General features: G+C 57.2%; 1 protein-coding gene across 1 annotated transcript; it reads right to left on the minus strand.

Annotated features, from left to right (window-relative positions):
- Window positions 1–1,057: 1,057 nt before the first annotated feature.
- On the minus strand, window positions 1,058–12,673 carry CHRM1 (cholinergic receptor muscarinic 1). The gene is made up of 3 exons (XM_040256076.1): window positions 12,059–12,673; window positions 11,530–11,622; window positions 1,058–3,539 (listed from the first exon to the last, which is right to left on the minus strand). Exon 3 carries the CDS (start codon window positions 3,461–3,463, stop codon window positions 2,081–2,083), a length of 1,383 nt encoding a protein of 460 aa, XP_040112010.1. The 5' UTR covers window positions 3,464–3,539; window positions 11,530–11,622; window positions 12,059–12,673; the 3' UTR covers window positions 1,058–2,080.
- Window positions 12,674–14,880: the final 2,207 nt, after the last annotated feature.

Here is a 14,880-nt window from a genome sequence, read left to right on the forward strand (position 1 = left end):
GGGCCTCTTGGGATAGCCTCTGAAGGGGCTGGAGACCAAGTAACTAAGGTCAGCCATGTGGGTGGTCAGTAGCCTCCACGGAACACCAGACACCAAGACTTGGCTGAACTTCCTGGTTGGCAGTGCTTCATGCAGCTGGAAACTGTGTTTCTGGGGTGGCGACTCACTGTTGCTGGGAGAATTAAGTGCTGTCCCTGTGACTCCACTGGGAGAGGTCAGTGGAAGCTGGCAGCTGGTCTCTCCTGGACTCTGCCTGTGCACTTTTATGCTTTGCTGACTTTGCATCCTTCCACAGTAATAATTATAACCACGAAGATAATGCTTTGCCGAGTTCTGTGTCCTAGTGAATGACTGAACCGAACGGTGGTTTTGAGGACGCCGGTGACAACCAGAGAGCCACTGCTCTGCGCTGTGGGATTAACCTCGCTAGGGTTTAGGCTTTGGGGGCCCCCTCACCAGTGAAGTGCCTGAGGGCCATCTTCGTGGAATGCTTTTGGAGGCTGTGAACTGCCTGGAAGCCTGGGTGTTGCTTTGGGGGTAACCCTGAAAAGTCTTTGTGGGTCACTGGGCCCCAGTCTTCCCATCTGTAAATGGGGTTTTGGAGCATTTCTTTTCTCCCTGGGGTGGGAGGTGATGAGTTCCCCTTATGGCAAAGCTGCTGAAGAATATGCTAGGCTGTGGGCAGGGGCAATTTATTTCATGGTCCTCCTACTTCCGGTAGCCAGCTCTGCCCACTACAGCCTTACTCACCTGAGCCGGACGCTGGGTGCTGGGTTCACAAGTTTCAGTAGATCCAGCCACTCGGTGCTGCTCCTCCTGAGACCACCCTCAGGGCAGTGACCCACTTCTCATACCTTGGACCCTACCTGCCCCATCCTGCCCTGGCTTACGACCAGGTCCTTAAGGGAATTCCTTGGCAGTCCAGTGGTTCGGACTCTGGGCTTCCACTGTAGGGCGCACAGGTTCGATCCCTAGTAGGGTAACTAAGATCCTGCAAGCTACACGGTGTGGCTGGCCGGCGGGGGTTTGGGGGAGGGAACAAAAAGAGCTAACTAACCCAGGGAAGAAGGCCCTTTAGTGGCCGCTGGTTATGTGGCTTTATTCACAGACTCAGCGCTTGCTGAGGTTGGCAGGAAAGAACATTTGGGACCAGGCTGGGCCTGGAGATGAGGGTGGCTGGGAGGCCATGCATGGGTCAGATGGGCGAGCTCACAGGAGGGAACCTGTGCTGGGCCAGGCCTGTGCGGGGGGGCGGGGGGGTGGAGGCAGGCAGCATGCGGGAGGCCTGGCTAGATCTGAGGGAGCAGATCTACCCAGGTGGTGTCTGTGAGCCAGGGAGGGAGGGTTTGAGGGCTTCTCCAGGGCAGGGGCTGGACAGCAGGCACCCCTGCCCCTCACTCCCAGGGAAATGACTTAGTGGGACAGTCGGGATGCTTGGTGCTCCCTCCTCCTGCTGCCTCGGGGCTCGACGTACGACTGGCCCCACCGGTCCCCTCTGGTGTCATTGTCCCGCTGATGCTTGGACATTTGCCTTGGGGGTGACCCACACAAGGACACCTTGGAGAATGTTTGAGGGCCCAGAGGGGTGTGCTGTGCCTGGGGAGGGAGGGGACGCCTGGGAGGCAGGGATACTCCCTTGAGCCAAGCTTTTCTGTCAGTAGTTGGTGTCAGTTCCCTGCTGGCAGGGGGTGCCATCCCCCACTCATCCAGGCCAGCTCCTGGGGCCAAGGAGGACCGCTTGGTTAAACCTCCTTTCTCCTGGCCCGCTCTGGCTCTGCATGGACTTCCTGCCTGAACACAAACAAGAAATCCAAAGCCCGGATACCCCCTCCCAGGCTTTCTTCCTGGTGAAGAGCCTATTCCCTCCCAGAAGGGAACACAAGAACCAGTTCCCCGAGTTCCCCAGTTTGGAAAGTTGGTGGGGTTTCCCACCAACTGGTTGTGCAGGAAGGTGACCTAGGAGCCCCGGAAGCCTGGGGGGGGGGGCCCTCCCCGAGCAGGGCCCTGGGTATGAGGTCACCGCCCCTGCCCGCTTTCTATGGGGTCCCACCGGGGTGGAGGGATGCAGGTGGGAGGGCCATCAGCACTGGCGGGAGGGGGTGCGGTGCACAGAGCCGGGGCGCTTGGGGATCTTGCGCCAGCGACGCTTGTCCCAGCGGCAGAGCAGCAGCAGGCGGAAGGTGTCCCGGAAGGCTTTGTTGCAGAGCGCGTAGCACATGGGGTTGATGGTGCTGTTGACATAGCACAGCCAGTAGCCCAGCTCCCACAGGGTCTCGGGGACACAGTCCTTGCAGAAGGTGGACACCAGCACCATGATGTTGTACGGCGTCCAGGTGAGGATGAAGGCCAGCAGGATGGCGCTCAGGGTCCGAGCCGCCTTCTTCTCCTTGACCAGCGAGAAGGTCTTCCGCTTGGCCAGCGGCTCCTTCCCACGGGGCTTCTGGCCCTTGCCCGCCCGCTCGCGCCCCTTCCGGGTCGGCCTCTTGACCGTATTCGGGGAGCTCCGGGGCGGCTGCTTGGCGGGGGCCTGCGCCTCGGGGTCCACCATGGGCATCTTGATCACCACCTCGGAGCCAGGCTCCTCACCCTCCGAGGAGGTGAGGGACTCCATGGAGCCTTCGTCCTCCTCCTCTTCCTCCTTCCAGCTGTAGGCCTGGAGCAGCCGGGGGGTCCGGCAGCAGCGGCAGCAGCGCCCTGGAGGGGTCTCTGGGGACCCCTCGGCCCCCGGCTGGGACCGCTCTGAGCTGCTGCTGCTGCCGCCCCCCTGCCCCGGCGTCTCCGAGCCCTGCAGGGCCGCCAGCTCCCGGGCCCGGCTCTCTGTCTCCCGGTAGATGCGCCAGTAGAGGGTGCACATGACCGTGACGGGGAGGTAGAAGGCAGCCATGGCCGTGCCAAAGGTGATGATGGGCTGCGAGAGGAACTGGATGTAACACTGCCCGGCCAGCACCGTCCGCTCCCCTACCAGGTACTGCCAGAAGAGGATGGCCGGGGCCCAGAGCACGAACGAGACCAGCCAGGCCAGGCCGATCATCAGGGCTGCCCGGCGGGGTGTGCGCTTGGCGCGGTAGCTCAGGGGCCGGGTCACCGAGAAGTAGCGGTCGAAGCTGATGAGCAGCAGGTTCATGACCGAGGCGTTGCTGGCCACATAGTCCAGGGCCAGCCAGAGGTCGCAGGCCAGCGTGCCCAGAGCCCAGTGGCCCATGAGCAGATACGTGGTGTAGAGGTTCATGGAGAAGGTACCGATGATGAGGTCAGCACAGGCCAGGCTCAGCAGGAAGTAGTTGTTGACCGTCTTGAGCTCCGTGTTGACCTTGAAAGAGATGAGCACCAGCAGGTTGCCTGTCACCGTGGCCAGTGACAGGAGGCCCGTGGTGATCCCGATGAAGGCCACTTGCCAGGGACCCTTTCCCGGTGCCAGGACAGTGATGTTGGGGCTGACGGCAGGTGGCGCTGAGGTATTCATGGTGGCTGGGTGGAGTTGGGGAGGCAGCCCCTTCCTCTAATCACAGGATGGGGCTTCCTCAGGGGCCGGTCATCACCTGAAAAGAGAGGACATGCGCTTGGGTTGGGCTGCAGGATGCCTCCCAGAGCCTGGAGTAGAAGGTGTTGGGAGCACAGCCTGTGCCCTCTCAGAGGCAGCCAGACAGTCACACCATCCTCACTGGCGCCCACGCCTGGCCACTTAGAATGCACTTTCCCAGCCACGAATGGATTTACCAGCGGCCTGAGGGGGAGGGGATGGCTTTGGCATCCAGAGATCTGAGTCCCCATTCCAGCTTCACCATTCAGACTCCGAGCCTCAATTTTCTCATCGGGAAATTGCTGCTAATGCTTGTCTAGCTTAACTCATGCGGCAGGAGTGGGGAGACTGGCTTTGTACATGGGACTGCCACATTTTCAAAGCATTTCAGTCAATTTTATTAAAGCTTTCATTTTCTGAGTAGTTACTACATGCCAGACACAGGGCTAAGCGCTTAACTGAATTACCTAATTTAATTGTTGAACATTCCAGACTTCCCTGGTGGTCCAGTGGTTAAGAATCCACCTGCCAGTGCAAGGGACATGGGTTTGATCCCTGGGGGAGGGGGGCACTAAGCACATCCACCACAACTAGGGAAGCCTGTGCAGCTGCAGTGAAGACCCAGCAGAGCCAAATGTATATACATATGTGGAGCATTTGTAGGAGGAAGGTCTCTTATGACCCCCATTTCACCAAGGCAACCGTGGCTCCGGCCGGGCCATGGCGACACAGGCGGTGTGTGATCAGAACCCACTTCCCTCGCTCACTCTCAGAGCACGTGAAGATCCAGCGGGATTCTTCCGTGAAATAGGGAGTCATGGGAAGGTGGAGGCAAGGGTCTCCAGAGAAGAGAGAGGGAAAGAGATACAAGTAAAGGGGCATGGCGTATGCACGCATGTGCAGTTTGGGGTTGGAGCAAACACTTATGAAGGCTTCTGGGGAAGCTGAGCCAGGCCCAGACGCTCGCCTGGTGATGGAAAATCTGGAGTAAAAGCAAGCAGTATGGGCGAGGGCTGCAGCTCCCAGATAAGCGGGAGTTTGGTGACAGATGTGGTGTGCGAGGCCACAGCTGAGTGGAGGGCAGCAAGGGGAACAGGAAGATCCCCCAGACTTTGCCTGAAGCTGGAGTCCAGCCCGGGCACTAAGGGTGGGTAGAGAGAAAAGCCATGACTCTTAGCGACCACTGGCCGGGCAGAGGCCCAGCCGCTCAGCCCCCGCCTTGCTTGGATGTTCTTGTTCAGGGCTTCAGGCATCCTTCTGTTGGTTGACGAGACTGGGTCTCCTCCTACCTTCAGGGCCGGTATCGTTGGAAAAATTCCAAGGGACAGACGTTGGGCAGGGACCCAGCAAGCCCTGGTGTTGCTGGGCACCTGGTCTGTGGTGAGGAGACTAGAGTCTGTGAGAGGTCACTGGTGAGGGATGCCTTGGTGCTGCGTGGCTCGGGGTGTCTGTGTGACAGCAACTCTCAGGATGGGGAATTCAGAGTGTGGCAGAGCAAGAAAGGCTATGGCTGTCAGTGCTCTTGGTCTGGGACAATTTGCACGTGAGGGGGCACAAGGGGAGGTCCTGGCTGAAGAACCTGGGCTCTGGAGTCAGACTGTCTGCATTTGAACCCAGGCCATACCATGTACTGGGTGTGTGGTCTCCTCTGGCGACGCCACTGCTATGCGCCTGGGTTTCCTTAGCTGAAAAATGGTAATGATGCCTGTCCCTAGCTAATGCTCGAGGAATTATTGCCTGGCGTAAAGAGTCAATAGATGTCAAATGCTTAGAACAGCCCTGGTCCATGGTTCCCATGAGCACAGCAACGGTAGCAACAAGGGCTCCCTCCTGCCCAGAAGTGTCTGCTTCTTTGATGAAAATTTCTAATACTATGGGGAATTCACTGGTGGTTCAGTGGTTGGGGCTCTGCACTACCTCTGCAGGGGGCATAGGTTCAAACCTGATCCCTGGTTGGGGAATTAAGATCCTGCATGCCACGTGCCATGGCCTCCCCCCAAAAGTCTGTGATAACAGCAACTAACAATTGCAATGATCACTGCTATTAGTTAGCACCCCTGAGGGCCAGTCCTTGCTCAGAGTACCTCTGTATCCTTTTTCACTTAACTTTAACAGGGAGTCTATGACCTAGGGATTGTTTTTCTTTCCATTTTATAGATGAAGAAACTGAGGCTGAGAAAAACACAAGAATTTGTACAAGATCACACAGCTAAAGTAGGAACCAGGATTTGAGCCCAGGCAGTAAGTTCCAACGAAACTTTATTTATAAAACTGATGGTCAGTTGGTCCAGTGGCTAAGCTCCATGCTCCCAACGCAGGGGTCTTGGGTTTGACCCCTGGTCAGGGAACTAGATTCCACCTGCCCCAGCTAAGACCCTGTAGCTAAATATACTACACTACACTTATTTAGTGTAGCTAAATAAGTAAATAAATAAAAATAAATATAGAAAAACCCCTGGTTGTTGGCTTAGGAGCCATAGTTTGCCACTTTGAACTAAAAATATTACACTAAAATATGATTTATCTTGCTTACTGAGCTCTGTTGCAAACTTGTCCCTTAACGGAAGTCAGGCAGGAGGGTGGGATCAGACTGTAGGTGCTTGGGCTTTTCCCTGTGAGGTCACTGGTGGAAATTACCCTTGACAGGTAACCCTGAACAATTGTGATCCCTTTGATGGTCTAGACTCAGTGTTGTTTGTGCCCATTGTAGAAATGGAGCAACTGAGGCCCAGAGAAAAAAGAAAAATGTATTGTGTAGTCTAAAGTCTCCTGGCTCCTAGACTGGGTGCTGGCGTCCGCATCCCAAGCCTGGGTGCCTCGGGGGCAGTTCTGTAGCCTCCAGTGGCTCCCTGGGACAAGACCTGCGAAGACTGAATAGAAGAGGGGCTTACAGGCCTGCACCCCCCGAAACTGCAGGGGTGTGACCAAGCGCTCTGCCATCGTACTTGGTCCTCACACTGCACCAGGGTTAGGACTAGGTGGGATGAGTGAGGCACTTGCTTTGCATGCAGAATTTAAATAGATGCCCCAAACTCAGTCATCAAGAAAGTAACATTTTAACGTGACATTTAAAGAATAGAAATCAGTGCAAAACATCCATCACGCACACAATTTTAAACGGAGACAGGATCGAACCCTGCATCTGCACGAACACCTCATCGTCCATGCCTCGCCCTAATCCTGCTGGCCCTGGTTCTGACCAAACTTGATTTACAAAAACAGACCGCTTGTGGGCTGTAATTTGCTGTTTGATTTTCAAAAATATTACATTACAATATTATTTATCTTGACTAGTGAGGTATTTTTGTACCCACTCCTTAAATTTTGCTCCAAGGCGAGCACCTCACTCGCCTCACCCTAATTCCTGCATTGCTGATCACAGCCCTGGGTTTGAATCTCCATGCTGTCCCTTCCTAGCTGTGTGATCATCAGCAATGACTTAACCTTTCCTTCCCTGTAGCCCTGCCTCCCTCAACTGTTGGGGATACATGCATGTTCAGTCGAGTCCAGCTCTTTGTGACCCCATGGACTATAGCCAGGCTCCTCTGTCCATGGAATTTTCCAGGCAAGAATACTGGAGTGGCTTGCCATTTCTTCCTCCCGGGGATCTTCCTGCCTAGGCATGGAACCCGTGTCTCTTGGGTCTCTGGCACTGGCAGGCAGATTCTCTACCACTGCGCCACCTGGGAAGCCTGCTGATAAGAGTGTGCTGTGCTCTGCTCAGTCGCTTCAGTTGTGTCCAATAAGAATAATAGTATCCAAAGTGCTTGGCACTGAAATGACACTCAGTCAATAGCCTCTGCTATTATTTCTGACTCCTCATTCTGATCCACTGACTCTCATCTGACTGTCCCCTGCCCTCTTCTCTCCAGATCCTGGCAGAGCCCATCTCTGGTCCCCAGGCTGCTCATTTGTCCAGTGGAGGAGTGGGACCAGCCTGACATCTGGGAGACTTTACGGGATCCTAAAACCAAGATTCCAAGATGGCTTGAAAGCACAGGAGAAAAATAGCTAAGAACATCCTCACCTATAAAATGGACCAAGTCCTGGAGGGGAGGGTGCAGGGGCTGAAGGCTCACTTAGCTTCTCTCAGCCCTGGACCTGCAGGCTTCAAGGCCACGTTCTTTCCACTTAGCCGACCCTCTGTGCCCCACCTATGAGATGTGAGGGCTTCCCTTTGGGAACAGCTGGGGGAAAAGAGAAGGGCAGAGGTTCTGGGAAACTGGACCCTGATTCTTGCCACCGGCTGGACCTTCTGAGCCCTTGGGATGCGGCCCAGGAAGAGAGCCATCTGTGACTTTATCTTTCCTCCACAATCAGAAGCGGGGGTCCTCCCCCAAACCCCTCTTGGACTGTAATTTGCTCCAGAGAAGGTTCCTGGAGGCCTGCTCTGGTCCCTGCTGTATGACCGTGGGCAGGTCTCCTTAACTCCTTACTGGGGGCAATCTTCAACAAGGCAAAGCCTCTTCAAGGCTACTGGTGGGTCAGCAAGATGACGGCTGAGAAAGAATGTGGCTTCCAGTGACTGTGGGTGATTTCCCTGTGGGGAATTCCCTTGGGCTGAAAGTGTGGGTGCCAGGGTTCAGCAGCAGCTCCAGAATTTCTACAGGGGAGGGACTTAGGGTTAGCTCTCTGGTTGCAAGGGGTGTGTGTGTGGTGGAAGCTGGGCATATTCTGTGAAAACATCCATGGGAGTGGGGTGGTTGGTTAGTGGGGATCGCAGGGGCTGGGGGGAGGACTCCCCAAGGAAGTCCTTGCATTGTCTTTGCTTTAAGCCCCATCTCTGCTCTTATCTTGCTGGGTGACCTTGGGTAAGTTCTAGTCCTGACCTGGTACCTTTCTGTAGGATGAGTGTTTGTGTGTGAGAGTGTGTGCACTGCTGAGTGAGAATAAGAAACTGGAGTCGGGGTGGGACTTCTCTGGTGATCCAGCGGTTGAGGCTCTGCACTTCCAAGGTGGGGGCACGGGTTTGATCCTGGTCGGGGAACTAAGATTCCACATGCCTCACAGCACAGCCAAAAATTTTAAAAAAAGAGAAATGATGAGGGTCTTTAGGGGGATGGGTTGGGACATCTTCTGAGGGTGTCTGGGGTAGAGGAAGGTAGAAAGGAAACAGGAGGCACTTTTCTGCCCAGAACTGTGGCTTCCTGATAAAGGTCTTTGGGAGCTTTTAATAATATTAATATTATCATAGCAACTAATATTTACAGGCTGCTTACTATAAGCAGACATGGCTCTAAGCATTACATAACATGATTTAATTGATCTGTTACAAATTCTTGGGAAATAGGTTCTATTATCTTCAATTGGCAAAAGGACCAATGAGGCTTTAACCTGATAGCTCATCACTGATGCAATCAGGATTTGGACTTAGGTGGTCTGCCTGCAGCCTGGTGTGCTGCAGTTCACGGAGTCACAGAGTCGGATGTGACTTAGTGCCTGAACAACAGTCTGCCTCGAGGGCTAACCGCTTGGGTGTCTGCTCCAAATGCTGTGGGCATGGGGGGCTCAATGGCCTCCTTGCCTACTTTGACTAGATTGGCCAAACCCTGTTGAATCAGTCAACAGGGATGAATCAGTCCTTCCCTAAGAATCTTGTCTGCCTGTGTGTGTGCGCGTGTATGTGACAGTGTGTGTCATCTATCTGGATGACGTACGATCACAGTGCTACGGGAAGGCGGTGGTCTAGCCGTAGCTCTCTGCTTGGCACACAGCAGTTGCTCAGTAAACATCTGTGAAATAAATCCATGGATGTACATGGAGATCTCCTGATTGACTTTAGGACTTTGAGCATGAGGCTGAGCCTGCAGCAACAGAAGGTGGGTGGAGTGATGGGAGTCTGAACTGGCTCCCGAGTACGGTCCCTCCGCTCTGTCCAGTTCCTGTATCCCTTCATCTGCCAGGTCCCTGCCCCCTCTGTGAAACCTTGCCTGGCTTGAAAGGACTGGAGAAAAATCCCCAGGAGCATCCTCAACTGTCAAATGGACCAGGGAAGCCCTACCCCACCTGCTGCAGGGAGGCCAGGCCAGGACCGGGCTGGGACTGTGCCTGCCAGTGTCTGGGAGGAAAATGTCAGCCTGGGCTCAAAGAGTTAAGGGATGAGGTCAGAGCCTTGAGCAGGGCAGGCTAGCCAGCGCCCTGGACCAATCCCCAGGGGCCGGGGATCTGGCTGGTGAGAGGAAGGGGGAGGGGAGAGATTGATGGGGAGCGGGATGCCTGAACACTGGGGCTTCCTGAATCTTACCACTGGTCAAGGAGTGCAGAAGGGAAGGCAGAGAATGAGGGGTGCTGGGGGAGAGATTCAGGGGGAGGAGTGAAGCCATTTTGTGATTCTGGAAGTCGGCAGAACCCTGGCTGGAGAGAACGGGCGATACAGGGGAGAAGGAGGTATGAGGTGGGGGCCATGGGGCTGGGTTCCTGGGACCTCACACGTGCAGGGAAGGTGGTCCTCTGGCCAGGCCTCCTGACCCGTCTGTCCCTTCTGTGGGGGCCTTAACCCCAAACCAGCCTGTCAGAGGTAGCTCTCCCCACCCTGGGGTTAATTTTTCTTTGAAGGTGGCTCTTGACCCATTAAAGGTTTACAAAGCTTCCACCTCTGAAGTCTGGCTTTGGAAAGGAGGGAGTAAACTGATACACTTTATCACCTTTCCAGGCTCAACAGTCACTCCGGGGGAGTGCTGACTACCCCTGAGAAGGGCAGGAACCATCAGTTAACTGCTCATAAATGCACCGCTGAGCCGGAAGTGGAGCGTCAGCCTTAGAACCAGTGCCAAACACTCTTACTGTTGATGGACCTTAACCAGTTGCCCAACTTTAGCCGGATCATGTCAGAGCCTGGCAGTTAGCAGGCTGGGCCCCAGAGCCCACTCTGCCAGGTGGCATCAGAAGTACCTGGCCCTCATCCTCCTTTCTGCGTGCCCTCTGCTCTCACTCCTTGCGCTCCCCTCCCCATTTCCTTTCTTCTCTCTCCCTCCCTCCCCCATCTTTCTAGGCATCACCATGGCATCACAGCAGAACAGAAACCCAGCGAGATGTTCACCCACCTCTCCCGCCCGCCCAGGAGCCCCAGCTCACAGAGCTCGCTGCTTTCCCCTCCCCGTCATCCTGCTCAGGGAGGTGGGAGTTCAAGGCTGTACTGAGGGTGAGGAGAACAGCCCCAGCCAGACCCCTAAATATTCCTTCTGTGACCATGAGCATGTCCCTGCCCCTTCCTCAGCCTCAGTCTCTCCATCTGTACAATGGGGAGGTTCCTTTCTAGTCTGACATGACTTCTGCCTACCCTCTTCTTGGCCCTCTGGACTCCTCTGTGCACTTGGGGATCCAGTTCTCAGCCTTCCGGGACCCAGCCGAGGAGCCCAGGGTCACATCTTTTGCACCCCCATTTCATCATTTCCTCCCCTGCCTTCCATATCGCAGTGGTGATCACAGCTTGCCCAGTGGCTGAGGTCAGGGGGCAGAGAACTAACTCTCATCTGACAGCTCAGTGAGCAGCTGATTACCCAGGGGCAGGAGACTGTCCAGCTGCAGGAGACAGTCTGACTCCTTCCGGCCATTTGGGCAGGAGGCCCTGGGTCAGCCTGGGTGGTGCTGCAGGTATGTTTTCTGGGAAGCAGTGACTCTCCACTGGCACTGATAGCCCCCCAAGCAGCACCTGTCAGAATGACCCGATGAAAGCTGCCCACCCCCTCCCCAGCTGCCAGCTCAGAAGCTGGCACTCTGCAAGAATCAGAGTGCCTGGCCTTCAGCCCATTCCCACATTGTGAAGTCTGGGGGCCCTGGGGTGGGTAACTGGCATGGGTGCCCATTCGTATCTATGCATTACCTGGGTATAGGGCTGTGATCTGCCCTGCGGGAGCCCAAGGTACTATGGACATAGGGAGGGCCCTCTGGGCTCCTGCACACATCGGGACCACGTTCCCTGGCCGGCGTGGCTGTCCATGCGCCCGTGTCCCCCAGGAGCCCTGGAGCTCTTGGCCTGGTCTCCTGCTGGCGTCTGGCCCGGCACCCACCTTGGCATCCCGCTTGTCCATCTGGCCAGCAGCCTGGTTCAGTCCATCGTGGAGGGGCTGAAGGTGGATGGGGATGGTGGGAGTCAGGGATCCCTGAGGGAGGAGAGGAGGAGGTTCTGAGACTGCCACCCCAGTCGGGGGGGTGGTCAACCTCCCAAAAGATTCTGGTGGCAAGGGCTACCTCTTGGCCCCCTGCCCTCCCTACACTGTCCCTGGGGCTTGGAGGCTCTGCCTGCTGCATGGCAAGCTGATCCCTTCTGCGCTCCGGGTCCAGAGTTCTAGGGGCTCCCCAGCTCCTTTTCCAGCTGAAGCCCAGGAAAACATTAGATGTATCCACCAGAAGCCAGGAGATGGGGTACTTGGAGCAGCGTTGCAGAGCTTCGGCCTCTAGACCCCTCCCTGGCCCCCTCCTCTCTCTGGGGTCCCTCCTCATTTCCTTCTAGTCCTGGTCCCTGCCTTGCTCAAGGACCCTGCTTCTACTGCCCCCATCTCAGTGGAGCCCCTCCCAAGCCCTCTCAAACATACTCACCATGGAGCTGGAGAGGGGTCTGAAGGGTCCTCAGCCCCGCTGTCTCTCCGGGGGGCCGGCAGCGTCTCCAGGGACCCAAACACCTGGCTCCCGGGGGGAGCTGTGCCCTGTGCTGGCAGCCGAGAGGCACAGCCGGTGATTGGCATGTCCCACCCCCTGGCACGCCAGCCTTGGGGGGGGAGGGAGGAAGAGAAAGAGGGAGGGAGGAAAGAGAGGAAAGGAAGGGAGGGGGAGCTAGAGGGAAGCCTTGGGCAGCGTCCGGGTTACAGTGGGCCCTGGAGCGTGGCCTCCTTCTCCACTAGGGCACCCAATTCCAGCCCCTACAGGTAGGGTGCAGGACAGGAGGGAGATGAGCCCAGGAAGGCTAAAAGTCCAGAATGGGAGAGAAGGCGGATACAGGGAGACAAACACCCACACCCAAAGCACACAGGCTCGGCTGCACACACCACACACACACACACACACACACACACAAGCTGGCACACGCACTCTCACAAAGGCACACTGTTGCCCCGGCTCCTTCCCCCACCCAGCCCTAGAGCCCCCAGCCCGCGTCTACCAGGCCCGGTTGGTGTTCACATGCCTGTTTCCCCAGCACACACGCCCGGCCCCCTTGCACGTGCCCACGCGCCCACCCACCCAGCCCCACACCCTACTCTTTCTCCCTGCTGGGAAGGAGCTGGATTCCTTCTGTTTGGAAATGACACATTGGGCCTCACGTGAGAGGCTCCAACTTGGAACAGACCCAGAGGGCTGGTGCGCGCGCGCCCCGGGCTGAGGGCTGAGCGGACGCCGAGCCCACGTGCTGGTTTTCTGTCCCCGCTGCACAGCCGGGTGTGAGGGCACATGGGTGAATGGTTTGCGGGGATGAGTGTGTGTGGGGGGGAACGTATGCCTGCTCCATGCGTTGCTGAGTGCCCTGCACATGCGTGTCCCTGAGTACGCATGTCACCGTGCAGCCGGTGGAAACCCAGGTGTCGCCCCATGGGTCTGAAGCCAGGACGTGTGTCTGTGTTCGGCGTGTGTCTGAGTGTTGCCCAACTGTGGAACTTGCTAATTCTGACAAGTGAAGCAGCCTCTACCTCTCTGCCTGTGCCACCCCCAGCTTCCACCTGGAAGACAGACAGACAGGCAGACAGACAGCTCTCCTCCCAGCCTGTCAAACCCTGTCTCCCCTGACTCCCACTTGGGGCTCACAGGTGTGTGCCTGCCCTTCCTCCCCCCACCCTCCTGGAGCCCCGCTGCTTGGTCAGCACTGCGTCCCCCCCTCAACGCCCCGCCCCCCAGGCTGGTTTGGATTTCTGTGTTGAGTTTCCTCAGAGATAGAACCCCTGGGGACCTTTTGCCATAGAGACCTGGGTCGTGCCCAGCCCTCACCTGGTCCTAGAGACCTCCTGGGGCGCTGGCCGCAGAGCAGAGGTGGGAAGGCTACTGCTGGGTCCTTTGCTTCCCCGGGCTGTGCTGAAGCCCTGGGGTGGAGAGCGGGAAGGACGAGGATCATCTATTGTTCGCAGGATGAAGATGAGAAAACCAAAGAGCAGAGGTGGGTTTAAAATGCGTTTGGCAAGTGTTTGCACTCAGGTCCCTCAGCTCTGAGCCTAAACTCTGGAGGGGCTCGGGGGGGGTGGGGGTGGGGGCCGGCACCCAGCACCCCTTCTCAATCCTGATGCCTGAGGGTAACCTGGGCTTCCTCACGCTGGAGTCCCGGTTGCCAAAGGAGTTAGGTGGAGCAGAAACTCTGGTCCCTGGGGTGCGGCCAGCCACCATCGTGCCCCTGGTGGTTGGGCACACGTGGCAGGTACATGTGGGGGCATCTCTGCTTCTCAAAGCCAGCTGCGTCTAGAGTAAGCAGCCAGGCCACCTCCTCTCTGAAGTCCAGGGGACCCTGCCGCTTGGAGAGGAATCTGAGCAACCCCCTCCCACTCCGGGGTCAGCCAGCCGGGCAGGGGAGGGTCAGAACTCGACCAGTCCCTGCCCGTGGGCGCGGACACCCGCTGCCCCCTGCCGGACTGCGCTCGATTTGCGGCGGTGGCTTGTGCGCGCGGTGGGGCTGCGTGTACTTGTGCGCGTACACGTGGCTGAGTGTGGGGGTGTCAGGCCTCCACGCTCAACATCCATTTCCGAGTCTGAATCAGGCTCTCTTCTTGCCCCCTCCCCCCAAGCTCCTTGGTCTCCCTTTTCTCTTCTCCCACCGCCTCTGCACACGTCCCTTTAGAAATAAAAACACTTATTTTGTAGGCGGGAGAGGAGGGTGACCAGCTTTCCCTTGCCTCCTCCTGGGTGCCCCTCTCTGTCCCAAGAGGTTTGTTTGCTCTTTAAGTCTGTGCAGCCGCGGAGGCAGGGGGGTGATGCCCCCCGCCCCCACCCCGGCCCCAGCCCACCCCCGATTGTATGTTCTCGGCCCCAGACTTGGCTGAGTCCCCTTACCAGATGGGGAAACTGAGGCAGGAAGGGAGAAGGGAGGTAGGGCCGGGAGAAGCTCTCCCACCCGGCTCTCTCACCGCCCCCGCACCCGCGCCGGATTTAGCCGCAGGGAGGCTGGGAACATTGTCTTTATTTTAAGCCACAGAGTGCGGCACGAACGCGGCTGCTCGCGACAAAGGGCTCGGCGAGGCAGCGGCAGGAGGCGCACGTGGGGGTCCAGCCCCGCCCCCGCGCGACCCTCAGCCGCAGTCGGACGGCCGGGCTTGACCTCGGCCATTTCCCTTTTCTGGCCTTTAGGGCGGGATCCCTGTTCGCACAGGCTCCTGGCGGTTGCTACTTTGGTCGCCTGGCCGAAGATTCACTCACTCCTTTAGGCCACTGGGGGAACAGGGGGTCGC

This window comes from Oryx dammah, unplaced genomic scaffold (genome assembly GCF_014754425.2).
Source record: "Oryx dammah isolate SB20612 unplaced genomic scaffold, SCBI_Odam_1.1 HiC_scaffold_15, whole genome shotgun sequence".
Taxonomy (NCBI): Eukaryota; Metazoa; Chordata; class Mammalia; order Artiodactyla; family Bovidae; genus Oryx; species Oryx dammah.

What these genes read in the sequence shown, in the direction of transcription:
- CHRM1 (XM_040256076.1), bottom strand. Translation starts at nt 3,463, where the DNA reads ATGAATACCTCAGCGCCACCTGCCGTCAGCCCCAACATCACTGTCCTG.